At 34.2% G+C, this 16,022-nt stretch overlaps 1 protein-coding gene across 1 annotated transcript in view; it reads right to left on the reverse strand.

Annotated features, from left to right (window-relative positions):
* Window positions 1–15,382, reverse strand: part of LOC119604813 (matrix metalloproteinase-2-like) — a 107,294-nt gene extending 91,912 nt beyond the window's left edge. Inside the window, exon 1 of the mRNA XM_037957675.1 lies at window positions 13,896–15,382. Coding sequence (XP_037813603.1) covers window positions 13,896–14,042 — 147 coding nt within the window. The 5' untranslated portion in view covers window positions 14,043–15,382. The remainder of the gene's footprint in view (window positions 1–13,895) is intronic.
* Between the last annotated feature and the right edge of the window lie 640 nt (window positions 15,383–16,022).

The following is a 16,022-nucleotide window of genomic DNA, read 5'->3' on the forward strand; positions in this document are numbered from 1 at the left end:
ACAGACCCTATCCTATCTGATGCCTAGAGTTACCCGTAGTGTGTTTTGTTGTTATTTGTCTCGTATCGGTTATTGGAGAGATCCAATGGGGTTCACGTGGTGGTTGTCGCGGGAAAATAATATTCGGGTTAAGTTCAGTATTGTTGCACTGAATCCCACATAGGAGTGACTGTGGGGCCAAATGTTGGAAATGAGTTTATATCACAGGAGTAGGAAGCAGAATGGATCAGAGTTGGGTGCAACTCACACTTCCCATGCTTTCTCTATGAATGTGTTGGATAAAAGTGTTGGATGTGTTATCGATAAAACTCATTTCTTTGTCAGGGTATGTTTCATGATCATAATAGACCTATTGCAACGTCTCCCTAGTGTATAAAGAACGCTATTTTGACTTATTAATAAGATCATGTTGAGACAAAGACCACCCAGCAGCGTGGTTGGCTTTATATTGTCGACGAAGACTTCCGACACTATCTGAAGATTGCCGGACTTTCCTCAATGGCACCGCAATTGTCAGAAATTAGATATCTTAAGTTAGTAAGCAAAGTGATGTGTGGTTTGTATTCTCAGTGTCGTCTTTATCTCAAACTGACCACCATCAGCTAAGGCTGACAAGGCAGGTGCTCACGTTATGCACTCCGTGAATCTGTTTCTAACGACATCATCGTTCTTTGAGAACGATAAAGGCCGCGTCACAAACATACATACATATAGCGATAACACAAATCGAAACCCAGACTCGAGACTAGACTAGAACTAAAAGATGTTGTAATCTGTGTTTTACCCAGAGACCGAAGACTACTTTTCTAAAAGATCGAGCAGTGCAGAATCTGAAGTCGACAGATTGGACTTTCAGATGACATAAAAATTGTTATAAATAAAGGTTTCTTCAAGCTGTTATAGCGCCTCAATATAGCCGAAAGCTTTTTTTCAATCTTTATGACAGGATATCTGGAAAAAATGACGCAATGGTAGATTCGGATTCAGCGCTGCTCAATTTCGAAATTTCTGAACGAGCTATTTGAGTTCATGGTTTTCTCACGTGGAGGTGAACTGATATAGCCACCGAGATCAAGTGTTTTTACTCCGATCGACTTTTTCTTCTGGTTCTTAATAAGAAATTTTAAACCAATAAGTAAAGCCCACAAATCCATGCCTTCGGTCAGCCAGATTTGTGAGTGAAAGTCATGGAAAATTGGAAAAATCAGATGCGCTTCAATCAGCGAAGTCATAGCGGATATTTTCATGATGTTATATACCATATAATGGTATTGAAAGGTCTTTTAAGATATATAACATTAAGACCCTTTTCATGTCTCTTAATCTAATAATCACTTAAATATCTGATAACATACCAAAATAAAACATAAAAGCACAAATTCTCTCTCTCTCTCTGTATTTGTGATAATATTTAAGAACAACCACCAAAATAAATAAAATATTCTAGAATTATTATAAACATAATGCAAATAATGTGTTTTTTTAATTGTCAGAAAATAATTCCATTGTCGAAAACTGCATTCCGGGTCGGTCTGAAAACCAATTAAGCGCCGTTCTCTGGCAAACACAGTGTCATTCCTATTGAATGTGACTGAAATTAAAATAAACAAAGTTTTTTTCTCTCCCTCTTTTCATTACATTTCTTCTTAGAACAAGTCAATAAATTCATTTATAATCCCTTCTTTTCTTTCAACTTGCAACATAATGGAAATTTATCAACAGAACCGAAGAAAATAATGAACAAAGTCATAGTCTGCGTATCACTTGGCTGCATTTGAAATCGAACAAAGTACGCGTACATACTACTTTTTGTATTTAAAATTTTTATGATACAGTTACTTATTTTTTTATTATTATGTAGTTTTATATCCATATTTTATTTTTTTTGTTCTTTTCAATTCATTTCAAGATTCAACAAGAAAACCTAATAAAGACCGGGAAAGGCAGAAAAATTAAATAAAAACTAAAGAAAGAATCAAAACAGAAAAAAAAATTACTTATATAGAATAAGTAACGAAAAAGGAAAGAACATAAGCAGCTCTTCAAAAACAATAAAACACAATTACCAGGCATTGTTTAGTTCACTTTGTGCCTCATAAGTAGCAACTAACGCATGCCAATCAACGAGAAAATCCAAACAAAAAGGGAATCAAGACGACATTGTGAAAAAAACATAATTAGTTGGCAATGAGGAAACAAGGGATACACTTCAAACCCGTATAATGACAACATATTATAGACTGAATGGTAATTGTCATTCAAATAATACTCATCAGTAATAATAATTGTTCTAATCAGTACTAATCTGAAATACGGCATTTAAATCTGAGAACCAATTATCGATGTTGCCTCCTGTCTCGCTCTTGAAGTATATTGATCAATTGAGAAAAAACAACCAGAAAGTAAAGCCAATTCGACCAAATAATGTTTACCACTGTCTCTGCATTCTTGCAGCCTATTTTCTGTAATGCTTTCGGAATCAACGACAGTCATGGTAAACAATCAGTCAACACCAGTTTTCAGAAGAATCCGATCAAGTCGGTTCCTAAATCTCGGAGCTTTGCTTGACGGATTTTATGTCGGGTCTAAGGCAGCGTATAACGTTTTATTTGTATTATTATTTTTATGCTCTCTGTACTGGTTTCGCTAGAATTTTTCCAATATTTAAGGACGATTTTTTCGATTGATCGTTGTTTAACCAATGCAGACTAAATGATTTTAATTTCACACCGAATATCTGCGATTCAATCGGTTGACGACAAGTAAGTCGCAAGTAGGCAAATCGGAGATATAAATGAAGTATAGGGATAGGTCCGAGAATACTCCCTCGTAGATCACGACATTATGGATGTACTTGCCACTTAGCGAAAGCCACAACTAAGACTCAGCATAAAGACTTTCTGTTATTGCGATATCTCGAGGAGTTAACGAATGTTGGCCACCAAAATCGTTCGATTAGTTCCGCTAGACTTTTTGTTCTCAAATATAAAGTATCAGAAATTCAACTGGATTGAATTTCATATTCTGCTCAATTTTGATTTCTGTTTTAAGGGAAGTTATTTCTTCTGTATCGGATTTGAATGACCTCCAATTTTGTAACATTCATGATCTATTGGAAACAGCCAGGAAGAAAGAGGATGAAGAAATCGACACCTTCACTGAAATCTTTATTATAAATTATGGTTCAATGAAATCACATGTTAGACTATATTATTTACTTGGCTCTTAGGTCATGTTTACCTATAATCTTCCGCAAAGAGCAGATAAGTATGATATTATCAGTAATTACATGACACTATGACATACTTAGTCACTTAGCGATTACGATAATGCCAAAAGACTTGGTCTTGAATACAATGGTTACTGCGAAGCTATCATAATGAACAGGAAGATGAGATCCTATATACTCTGGCACTCTGGCTACTGGTAGCACTTCTTCGGGTCTATAAACTGGCGATAACTAAATGTATCCTCGGTCTTTTCTTGGAATGCTTTGACATGGAGTCGAACCAAAGAACTACATAATCTGGTACCACGGGAAACGGTAGCCTACAGGGCAGAGTTTCGGTTATGGCTTGTCTTGGTTATTGGAGAGGTCCCTTCGGGATGCACGTGTTGGCTGTGGTTTAAACCCATACTCACGGGAAGAGAATGTTGGTTAAAACACTGATGCCCGGTAAAGTCTATAATTCGAGATAAGTTCGGTGCTGTTGCCAAAACAACAGATACCCCACAGAGGAGTAATTGTGGGTCCGTTGTGATATTATTGAATTTTCCTTTCTTGTCCGGTTATGTTCAGGGCTTCTGTTCATACCAGATTTACCACAGTGTGTTCTCTATAAGTAAGAATAAGTCCTCAGCTAATTTGATGGATTCGTATTTCGGTTTACGGATTACGTCTCTATGTGCTATTACCAAATCAATAGAGGACATCTCATCTGCGTGGTTGGAAGTGATATTTTAACATCTCGAAAGTTAAGCAACGGTACCGCAATGGTCTTAGATTAGATAGCTCGAGTATGTGAGCGAAGTGTTTGTACTTGGAAAGGCAGAACCATGTACAAAAATTGCGACCAGCGTGTAAGATGCACAAAGTCTCTAAGGCGAGTCGTTTGATAAACTCACGCTGTGGTTGTAAAAGTATCACCGTGAAATAAGGCCAACACGGCAGGTGTTCACATTAAGCACTTCGACTTCTTTTGAATGATTCTTATTTAGAAGGAATATAATCCCTTGTATGGGAGAACTCAGTTCCACCATTCTAGCAGCGTTAAATATTTCTACACTGGACAACATTCACGGAAGTTAATCACGGCATCAATCATCTTATAGCTTTCTGTATCAATGTCCTATGTAATAACGTCTAGCTAAAACGATCGCGATAGTCTTCAGTGAAGATGTTGGCAAAACTTCTCAAATCCTATTGAAATCAAATTATGCCTCTTCTCCAGTGTAGGGTATATAAGACAATAATGAAAAAACTACAACCAAATACAAATAAATAAAATCATCATCATGCTAAATCTAAATGAGCGTATACAAAATGTTGATTATTTCTTATGTGCACATTTAGTTTGAACACAAACGCACTCTGCCAAGGCATATCAAAACGACTGCATATTGTGTATGGGATGTATTTATCTACATAAACATGTATGTACTATAAGTATGTATGTATGTCTCTCTAAGTATATACAAATATGTTCATTTGTTTTGATATGTGTGCAATCAGACATACAAATTGCATGTGTAGACAGCATACAGTAAATGCCAGTAGTCACAGGGAACCAACAAATCGTATATGTGACTATAGTCAAAATACCGATAACATCATTATCGTAAATATTGTAAAAATAAACATACAAACGCTCTTTGTAGCATACTTATTGTATATTAGGAGGGCAATGTTTGAATGCAACTAAAATAACAGAAAATTTCAATTAAATCATATGATGATTAAAAATATTCTTGTCGAAGTAACTTTTTGTTGCAACAAAATATTTTTTGGATCTACCCTAATGTATTTTCATACATGCAGGAAAACACACAGTATGTTGAAATAGGCTTTATTTGTACATACGAGAGAAGTTTGAACAGTCCTTATTGGCTGCTAAGAGATCCAATTTGATCTTCTTTAGCTTTGACCTGAATTTTGATCATTTTTACTATATGTTTCTTTCTGTAAAAGTTATTATAAAATTGATCCCATTTAAAGCTAATTACCATTTCATAAAATTAAAATAACTTCCCGCTTAGCCCTCGTACAATTGTTTGCAAACAGCCATATTTAACGAGAGTAACGAGCCATATATCCATAGAAAAGTACAACTATGAATGCTTTGATGAATTGGAATTGTATGTCGTAGCATACCATCACAGCGATTAGGGATTTAGGGTCAGCCATATGAGCTGACAATGTCTCCTTACGTACTCACATGTGGTGCATTATTGCATATGTGGGCTATTATCACATGAATGGGTGTTTATATTGAGCCAAAAAGAATGTAGTTTAAGTGTATATCCAAAAGAGCTGAATAATTGCAACAATAATTGGCAAATTATATATCTAAACATATGGAATTGCATTGATTTTTAATTATTCTCGCCACACAAATTAACAAAATTCTTTGGCAATTGTCCAGCTTTATATATACCTATATTGCGGATTCTGTAGTATTTATTTATCAACGTAGATACATTCATCTTACATGGGATCTTTCTTTCATGTATTCGGTATATAAAGTCTGTCAAGTCTTGCTTCAAAAGAAATTCTGTTACTAAATTCTGCGCAAAAACACTTGAATTCCGCTAAGAAATCTAAGAAATCTAATCTAAGAATAATCAAGGAGTAACGGATGTAGTTTGTATACCCTTTGACCATAAAATTATCTTCGAAAAACTATTAAAATTTACCCCTAGCCAGCAGAAAACAGTGACCGAAAATCTGCACAAAGATAGATTATGTTATCTAATCAGAACTAGAGTCAAAAGACTCTCGTAGATTTTAGTGCCGGAAAACTAGAGGAATAGCATTAAGATGTTGGTGATAATGTTCGCAGGGGGAATGTAGAAGGACACTATGTCGAAGTGCTGTACGTGAACACCTGCCTTGAAGGCCTAATTTATTGGTTTTCTTTTTCAAACACAGGGTGAGCTTTTCTTGACGACTCACCATCACATCATACACGTCGGTGGCAATTTTTTGTACACGGTCCATTTACAAGCTATCTAATCTCTGATAATTGGTGCCCCGTCGCTTAACTGCCGAGATGCAAAAATATATCGAAATTATCGCAAAATATTGACTTTACCGTGTATCATTCTTTTAACTCTTATTCTCTTCCCGATAACCAGTTCTCGTGGTACCAGATTATACCTCGACTCCAGGTCAAATCATTCCAAGGAAAGCCAACACCACCACATTTGACACTACCAGTTTATAGTCCCGGAAGACTTTCACCCGGGGGCATGTTATCTTCATGAAATCTCCATTTCGGTGTTATTGCAATATCCCGGGGAAAAAAGTGCTACCAATATCTCTAGTCTACCGGGACTATAAACTGGTGATGATCAAATGTATCATCGGCCTTTCCTTGGAATGATTTGACATGGAGTCAAACCAGAGCGCCATATAATCTAGCACTACGGGTGGCCAGTTGTCCTCAGGACTTGTCTTGGTTGGTCAGGTTGTTGAGATACCTTCGGGATCCACGTAGTAGCTATGGTTTAAACCTAAATTCGCGGGGAGAGAATGTTGGTTTAAGGGCTGACATATTTTATGCCATATATATCTAGATTTGCTCTCCGGTGCTGTTGCCATCTCAACAGATGTCACTGGGTGATATGACAAAGCAACTTATTCCGGTTTCTTGAACCCGTTGAATATCTCAGTATTTTCCGGTTGACACTTGGTAGTTGCCTGTCGTTCCGTAGATCATTCTTTCTGATGTAAGAATGGTACTGATGTAAGTTGGTGAACGATCGGGAAAGACTCCTCTGCCCAACAGGAGACTTGTACTGATTTAGTAGATCTTTTACTTCAAGGCAGTTCTCGGTGCTGTTGCCACCTCAACAATATGCATACTGTTTCATGCTACGCGTCATATCGTTGAGGCCCACCACTCAACTTGTCGGAGCAATTATTGGGTTCGAATTGACTTTGGAAATTCCTTCATTCTATGACACATTATCTGACATACAGAGGGATCCTGATTTATTGGCTGGGTTTTTCGGATTACGTCTCTAGGTGCTGTTGTCGAATCAACAGGGCCATCTCAGTAGTGTAGTTGCGCGGGTTTTAAGAGGTTAAGTAATGCATTGGGTCTTTAGTTGATTGTGATTGCATTTTAAATAATGCAATCTTTCATGACATCTAAAGGGTGGTTACCTTCCGGTGTAAGATACCGGAAGATTGATTTCACCTGATGTTGAGGTCACCCCTTCTATTGACTTTAGACCATTAATTCCTTTTTCCCATGCTCCTGTCATTCCGCAATGTGGCTACTCTGGCAAGAGATTAGATAGCTTTAGTACTTCAGCAAAGTGCTTGTACATGGACCGGCATAGCCATGTAAAAAACTCCGCCTGATTTCTTCATTGAAAGATTCGGTGGCGCGCGGTAGACCGTTTTCAAGTCAACCCAGTGAATGAAAAATACCAGCGTAAAATAAGGCAGGTGTTCACGTTAAGCACTTAGACATTCTTCTAGTTCCGAAAGGCTAAAGGTATTAATAACACCTCTTTTCCCCCAGTTTGCAAAAACGCCAAGTGTACACCTGGGGGTGTAGAAGGGACAATCTTATATGAATATAACTTTCCATATTATATCCTTCAAACTCAAATAACATGAGCCAAAATTTTTAGCATTTCCGTTATGAGTCATATATGTAAATATAATTAATTATATCATGTTTTAAAATTAATTATTCAAACCCTTTTCACCACACACACGAATTATTAATTTATTAAAAATAAAGAATTCTCCTTTATAAATTTCTTTTTAATATTCTCCCACACCAATTGATCATGATTCACACATGCAGAAATTATAGCCAAAAAAAAAACTGGACACAAAAACAAATTTAAAGGTCAGCAATGATAACAACAACAACAAAAACTATCATACAAACACATACTCCTACACACACTCACAATTAGCACTCACTCAATTTGTTCTTTGTGAAAAGGACATACAAAAGAGACTAACAAAAAACAAATGTTACAATAACAACAACTAAATAATAAAACAAATTGAGAATGAGTAAAAATGTCTATAGAACATAATGCAAAAAAAAACATACAAACACACACAAAATAATGTGTTGGAAATGAAAACTAAAGGAAAAACCTGCATGAAAATAAAATGAAATGAGCAAATCTAAACACTACCGGCGAAATGCGACAGACCGGCGCCAAATACTTTAATAGCAGAGAGTTTCCTTTTATTTTTCCTTTTGCTCTCTTATCCCCAATACTGTTTGTTGTAAGTAGCTGTAAAGGCATGTAGTAGTTCAATAAACCCACAAAAAAAATACAAACAACAACAATAGCAATAGCAGCAACAACACATAATATTATACAAAGGAAACACTGGCTGACGCAAAAGAATAAATAAATGAATGAGTGAGTAAGTGACTGACATAAAGGTTGGCTGACTTGCTGGCTGATAAACCTAACGAAATGAAAATTATAAGGGTGTGAGAGTATTTATTTGACATGTGTTAAAGGAGTGTAGGCAGTGTTGTCAAATTGATGATTTTTTTTTTATAAAAGTAAGTTAAAAGTAACCTTAAATTATGGTTCTAAAATCGGGAGATGTCATTCTAGACGAACTAAGGGGCAACGATTTGCAATTTATTATCAATACATCCCATTGGACAGTTGTATTAACACATTTAAATCAGCATATCGTAATTTAGGCGACAGAGAATATTTCATTTCTCTTGGCCCTCTCCTTGTAGATGAACTGACAAGGTTACCTACTAAACTAAGGAACTTCCAAGTACTACTTTAATGCCCATTAATGTCTTAAATATGTTAGAATCAAAAAAGGATTTATCCAAAGGCAGGGATATTGCTTAACATACAGAAAACCTTAAAAGACAAATTTGCGTTTTCGAAATCATAATTTGCTTTAAAAATGGATCTATTAAACTGAAGCAAAAGAGATCTTTTGTGAAGGTCAAGTAATTGGGTACCAAAGACAAATGCTTTGTATTTGTTGGTAACAAAAGTTTCTTATATATTAAGAGCTGCTGAAATCCGGCCAGACCATCAAAGGGATCGTATAGCGAATGCAACTGATTCACTGGATGCGATCATTAGCCGAAAAACGCCCAGAATATGCTACCAGACATGAATGCCTAATGTTTCTTCGATTTTTTATTCCCAAATAATAAGTTGCGTTGAAAAATGGATCCATTAAACTGAAATATAAGAGATAGTTTGTGAAGACCAGATAACTGGACACCAAAGACCTAAGGTAGTGCTTTGTATTTGCTGGAACCAAAAGGTTCCTATATCTGAAATACGACCAGATCATCACAGGGAACCTGTACCAAATTCGTTGTATGCTATCATTGGCCTTCTTTTTCGTTCATGGTAACGGTCTAATGTTGAAATACCAGGTATTTGTATTTAAAAAGAAAAGGTTGGGATGATTTGCCTCATAGTCCAGATATTGCTTCGTCCGACTATTATTTCTTTTGATCGACGCAAAACATTCCCCTTGGTATACGCTTTACTTTAGAACAGGATAACCGAAATTGTCTTGAATTATTCATGGCTTCAAAATATGTTGCCAGAAAGATGGAAAAAGGTCATAGCCTGCAATGGCCAATGCTTTGTACAAATTATTCGATCGAATCGAAACTACTTACATATACCTTTCATATAAAGACTCTTTTCGAAAATTTTAGTATCAATAGGTTACTTTATATGGAAAACCCGCAAATTCATAAGAACAGACGGTGTCTATTTGGCGAATCGTTAGACATTTGAAATCGGAGGTCTTTATATGGTATGCGAAACAACTATCTGGCACTTTTAACAAATTTATTTAGATTTGTCAGTGAAACCTAGAGTCTGATAAGATATCACTGTCAGAGCTCTTGTAGAGTAGGACAGTCAAATAAAAGTTTTTTTACTGATTCTTCAACTTTTGAAATAACTGTTATATGGGTGGCCTATACGATTTGACAAGCTACAGTGTTCGCTAAGCCCCCGGACATGTTTCCTTGATAATAGACCGCATCTTGGTGTATTGCAATCCGGGGGGAAAGAGGTGCTACCAGTATTGGGTTCTTCATAACATCAATAGGGTGTTTTCACCTGATGTTGGGTACGCCCCTTCTATTGACTCTAACCAGTGATTGCCTTTTCCTTTGTCGGGGTTAGACTAAGCTTGCTCATAACAACTGTCCTTCCCCAACGGGGCTACTATGGCAAGTGATTAGATAGCTCGAGTACTTCAGCAAAGTTCTTGTACATGGATCGGCTTAGCCATGTACAAAAATTGCCACCTGATTTGTTCATTGAAGATTGAAGGGGCGATGGTAGACCGTTCTCAAGGCTGCTCAGTGGATGAAAAAGACCACCGTGAGATAGGCCAACACGGCTCACGTAAATCACTTTGGTATTCGTACAGTCTTCACTCAAGATTAATAATAAGTCAAGAATTTTTATAAATAAACATAATAGCAAATTAAATTCCTGTTTTTTTTTTTTACAAAATCTTACACATTTCCGAGTTACAAACAAATTTCAAGAATATAATGTAAATAAATAAACATCTTCTGTAAACATTTTCCACAATAAACATTGAATTTTTTACAGTGATAAGCATTATCCGGTAAGTGCGAAAATGGAAAAATAAATTTAGCAGCTGTCAATTTGCTACAAAATTTGGTAATGCTCAAACGTTGGTGGTTAATTTGTTAACTATTTGTCACTATAAGTTTGCATCCGTTCAGAAAGATAAATTATTTTTTTATAGAAGCGTACGCTTAAAGTAGTTAAAACCCGATTTCCGGTTTTCTGTAGAATAAACTATAAACACAAAGTACCAAATTATGAATCATTCGTATAAAGTATAAAGTTCAAAAATAAATATTAACCACAAAAAAATCCCTTTATTAGGGTTACGTAGTACAAAAAGGTGGGGTTTAAAGTTAATTAAATTAGTTAATTAAAACTATTAAAAAATTCTAAATAATGTTTATAAATCTGTTAAAATATAATTATTTTAGCCTATATAATCGCCTATACATGTACATTATATTTATATTAATAAAAGTACGTATTTACACAATTAATTGATTAAACTATATGGTTTTAAATATTTGAACAAATTGCCTTAAGTGTATATACAAATTTGTTCTAATATTTAGGTCTATAGTAGTTCAATGTAGATCATTTTACATAAATAATATTTGTTTGAGTAATTAGTATGTAAGTAAACATGGAAGCTCATAACTTCTAGTTTACATTTAACTTCACCAATTTTGAACAAGTCATTCATGCATTGCGCTTTTATATACTATTTTAACTGCTTTATGATGATAACGATTTTTCGGCGAACATTTCTAGAATTCTCTACTGATATCAACAGGGGTACTTGAAACGCACAATATTATTATCAAATATCACCATATATGTGTAATATATTTTAAGATATACTGATTTTGTCATTCCGTTTAGAACTCGTCGAAATATTTATCGTTAACCTACAAATATAAAAAAGGTTACGTTATAGGACATAGGATCGAGATTTGGTTTGGGGTTAAAAATGGGCATTATAGGTCCAAATTCTATAGGAACTTTTTTGAGTTCCCGTTATCGATTACACCTAATGACCTAGTACCTATCTTACCACTGACAGAGTATTCGATTAAGGTATATAGTTCAAAATTGTTCAATTCTGCATTCACCTGGAATTTAGCATTGTCATTACGTCGACGTTAGTATACTTCTGTTTTTGGGTTTTCAATATCGAACCCCAGTCCCGTTTTAACCCCAGTTTAAAGGCATCATGGATTACAACGGGCATTTGCTCTAATGTTCCGCTTAATCATAAGTTCTCTTTATATAAAGTACATTCACTTTTCGTTATCGATTATACCTAATGACCTGGTAACCAAATGGTGAAAATCTTACCACTAAAATAGAATTCCATTAAGGCTCTTTTACAGTTCAAAGCAGTTTACTCCAGTTTATACATCCGGTTTTGCACGGACTTTTGCCTGATAGATAGTATTGTCATTACGTAGACGGTAGTATACTTCTGTTTCTGAGTTTTTAAGACGAACCCCAGGCCCCTTTTACCCCCAGTTCAGAGGCATCTATGTAATAATCGATTACAAATGGTATTTGTTTTAATGTTCCTCTTGACCATGATATTCTCTCCATCTAGATACAAATTCAAAGTTCCATACAAATTCTGAATCTGGTGCAATCGGTTACGTTTGATTTGCGTACAAAATTTAAAAGGGTCCAATATACATTGATGAATTATCCTGTAACTGATTTTGGTCAATTTGGTTCGTCTGTAAGTATCGCCTTATATCTTATATTTAATTCAATAGGGAGAATATTGAGCAACGTTTCCAAAACCTTGGCGGCCTCATGTGCTATAAGCTCAAATAACTGTAAAAGTTTTTTATTTAACTTTTTGTCAAAATAAGTCCACTATCCAAAGCATAAGTTAGACATGTTCTAATCTCGATTTTATAATACAAAAGTGTGTCATTGTGGAACTAAGCCCCTATGACTATGTAACTAAGGATTCCTATCCTCTATTTGATGTCTACATTTTAACATCTTAATAACTCGTTAAACATTTTTAGTATTATAATAAATTTCGACAAAAATTATTTGCTTTTAAATATTTATCACTCTTTTGAATGCTGAAAAACTTGATCACTGACCCAAATCTTCTTTAAATGATGAATTTATATGTAGCTCCAACTTTCGAAATTCACTCTAAATCTATGACACATGTTTTGATGGTGGTTATAGAAGATTTATCAGTCTTATTTGTTTTATTTCAGTTATATACATTATCTTCAAGTAATTCAACGTCATGTGGATCAAATTTGCAGATTAATTTAAATTATGGTTTTTATGTTATGTGGTTCACTCCTCGAACTTTCCATGGAATGATTTGACATCGGGTCGAACCAGAGAACCACATAAGCTGGTACTACGGGTGGCCAGTCTCGGCTTATTTGATGGATTCGTAATTTGGTCGACCGGTTACGTCTATAGGTGCTGTTGCCGACTCAACAGAGGCCATCCCATCAGCGTGGTTGTAAACGGAAATGATATTTGTGCATCTCAGAAGTTAAACAACGGGACAGCAATGGTAAGAGATTAGATAGCTCATATACAAAGCACATATACTGGACCAAAAATTCCATATAAGTTGATTTTAAAGAAAACATTATAGGAGCTTAAATGGATAAACAAGGTGGAATATGGCTTCATCGCTTATGTTTAATATTTAAAGCTATTATCTTCGTTTCAATCGGAAACGATTTAAAGAAAATGTTCTTCCACAGAAACAAGAAAATTTACTATAAATATTGTGTGTAAACGGGCATAAGTGTCAAAATCCACTTTACTCAAAGTAATTAAAACGCGATAGTTATAGAAAGTGGAACTACACGGCAAGATATTTTAAGGGGAATACATGTTATATATAATTTCTATGGTCTTTGTGTTATGCTTATAAACTTAGAATTTGTTCTAAACAAAACAAATGTCAGCGGTTTAATAAGCACAACATTAACAACACTGTTTTGTAGACTGCCAAAAGAGATTATGATACACTTTCTAATAACGGCAGAGAGGGAAGTTTTAAAAATCTAAATATAAGAATTTATGTTTTATTTACTTACCACTGAATCGTCCGAAACAGCTGATTCTAATCTAGATGATTTGCGAAGATTGTAAGATTTCATTGGTGAATTTTCATTTGATTTGACAAATACAATTTGTTGCAGTAACAATAATAGAATAAATGATTTTAAAACTTTTAAAGACATTTTCACTAATTTTTTGCTATTTGATTTTAATTAAAAATTTAGATAATTTTCTACTTGAATTTATTTGTAGAACACAGAAATAGTAGAGGAAAGATATATGTATAAACACACTTTGAGGTGGTCGGTTGTTGGGAAATTTAAATGCGTTGTTTTTTTATATTTTATTTATTTAATTTTTCTTTTTTTTATTATAAACAAAGAATTTTTTTCTTACATACAAAGAATAGATTATAAATGGGATTTTAAATGATTTTATATTTTTTTCTTATTCTGATTTTATTCTTATAATAATTTTTTATATTTTTTTTTTAATTAAAGTGATTTATGTATATATTTGGAAAATGCACTTTATTATTGTTATTTTTCTTAGACGTTATTGAAACACTTAACATTCATTGAAATGATTTTCTAGATTTTCATTTAGCAGTAATGCACATGCGCCATCTTTTAAACATATTCAAAATCAGGAAAAACAAAACACAACAAAGGATTTCACTCAAATACACTTTTCTTAGATTTTCGAAGATTATTTTATAATTTAATTAAGATTTTTTGTAAATTTTATTTAATTTATTAACTTTTTTTTAATAACATTAAAAACGATTTTAAGGCAAAATATTAAAAACACACGAAAAAGAAAGAAAACACACCCTCTTTAGTTGTTTTCTTTTAAACAAAATTTCAACGCCAAATGTTGAACACTATTTGACTCTGTGGCACGCACAATGACAACAACAATTTAACAGAGACAACCAAATAGTAAATACTATTATTGTATTAGCACAACTATAGTTTAGTTCAGCCACGCGTATTCCAATTGTATATGTAGGAAATTTATTTAGATACGTTTATGCCAATTACTTTTAACATAATAACAACGAAAATGCAAAAGAAATTCACTTGTAAGCGCGATTAGCACAAATAAAATGTAACGAACTGAAATTCAAAATCGTAATAAAATTATTTTTTGTTAAAAATATAAAATAATATTGATAATTGGCTAACAAGAATTAATTTAAAGTCAACAACACACACAGAGTTAATTCAGTTGGCCAACCACTTCGCTTCGCTTCGCTCGCGTTTGTTTGATTACTGAAATTGAGTTTTTAGTTAGGCTTACAACTACTCGATTCGTCTGAATAAAAAACGGCGACTTTTGTTGTTTTCCTTTATTCTTTTATGTTATTGTTGCAGTTGTTTTGTGTGTGTGTTGTTTTTTTATTTTTTGTTTTCAAGTGGAACGCAAAATAAACATAAAACGAATATCTACACTTTTAAACATACTCGCTAACAAACTTAATATTTATTCTTTAATAAGAAGATGTGTATGTAACCCCGACAACAACCCATTTGATACTCATTACCCATTCCGCTTAAATTCAATACTCACTCTCACACACTATCGGTTTAATAATAGCGTATGAGTGTTAAAAAACAGCTGATTGTTTTGTTATTAATTATTTCGCTCACCCTCGATTGCTCACTTTAGCTCACGCTCCTTTTATACAATGAGTGAAAATCCATACGATCTTGTACATACAAATGCTAATGGTGTAAACAAAACAATAAAAACAAGTAAGAAATTATAGTCGGGCGAGGCCGACCATATAATAGCCTACACCTGTTACAAAAAAAATGTGATTTAGTTTATAAAATAAAGCATTTAAGTTGAATTGTACCTTGCCTCAGATATACTTAAGCCATTTATTGTTGAATAAAATTGTTTTCATTTAAGTCGATTTTTGAAGGGGGCTTTGAATAGGGGCTATGGTCAAATGAGACCCTATAATTAAAAAATTCATGAGGGTCATCAAGGCTAGTATAGAACTTGGTATATTAAACATAATTATGAACTTAAAAGCCCTATTAGTCCGGTTCAGTTGTATGGGGGCTAGGTGAAATAATGGACCAATGTTAACCATTTTCAACAGGCTTCGTGTTCGGTACCATAGAAGATCGTGTGCCAAATTTCATTGAATT

The sequence above is a fragment of the Lucilia sericata genome, unplaced genomic scaffold (genome assembly GCF_015586225.1).
Source record: "Lucilia sericata isolate MDLA Ls3-8-SP2 unplaced genomic scaffold, ASM1558622v1 Contig000434F_arrow, whole genome shotgun sequence".
Taxonomy (NCBI): domain Eukaryota; kingdom Metazoa; phylum Arthropoda; class Insecta; order Diptera; family Calliphoridae; genus Lucilia; species Lucilia sericata.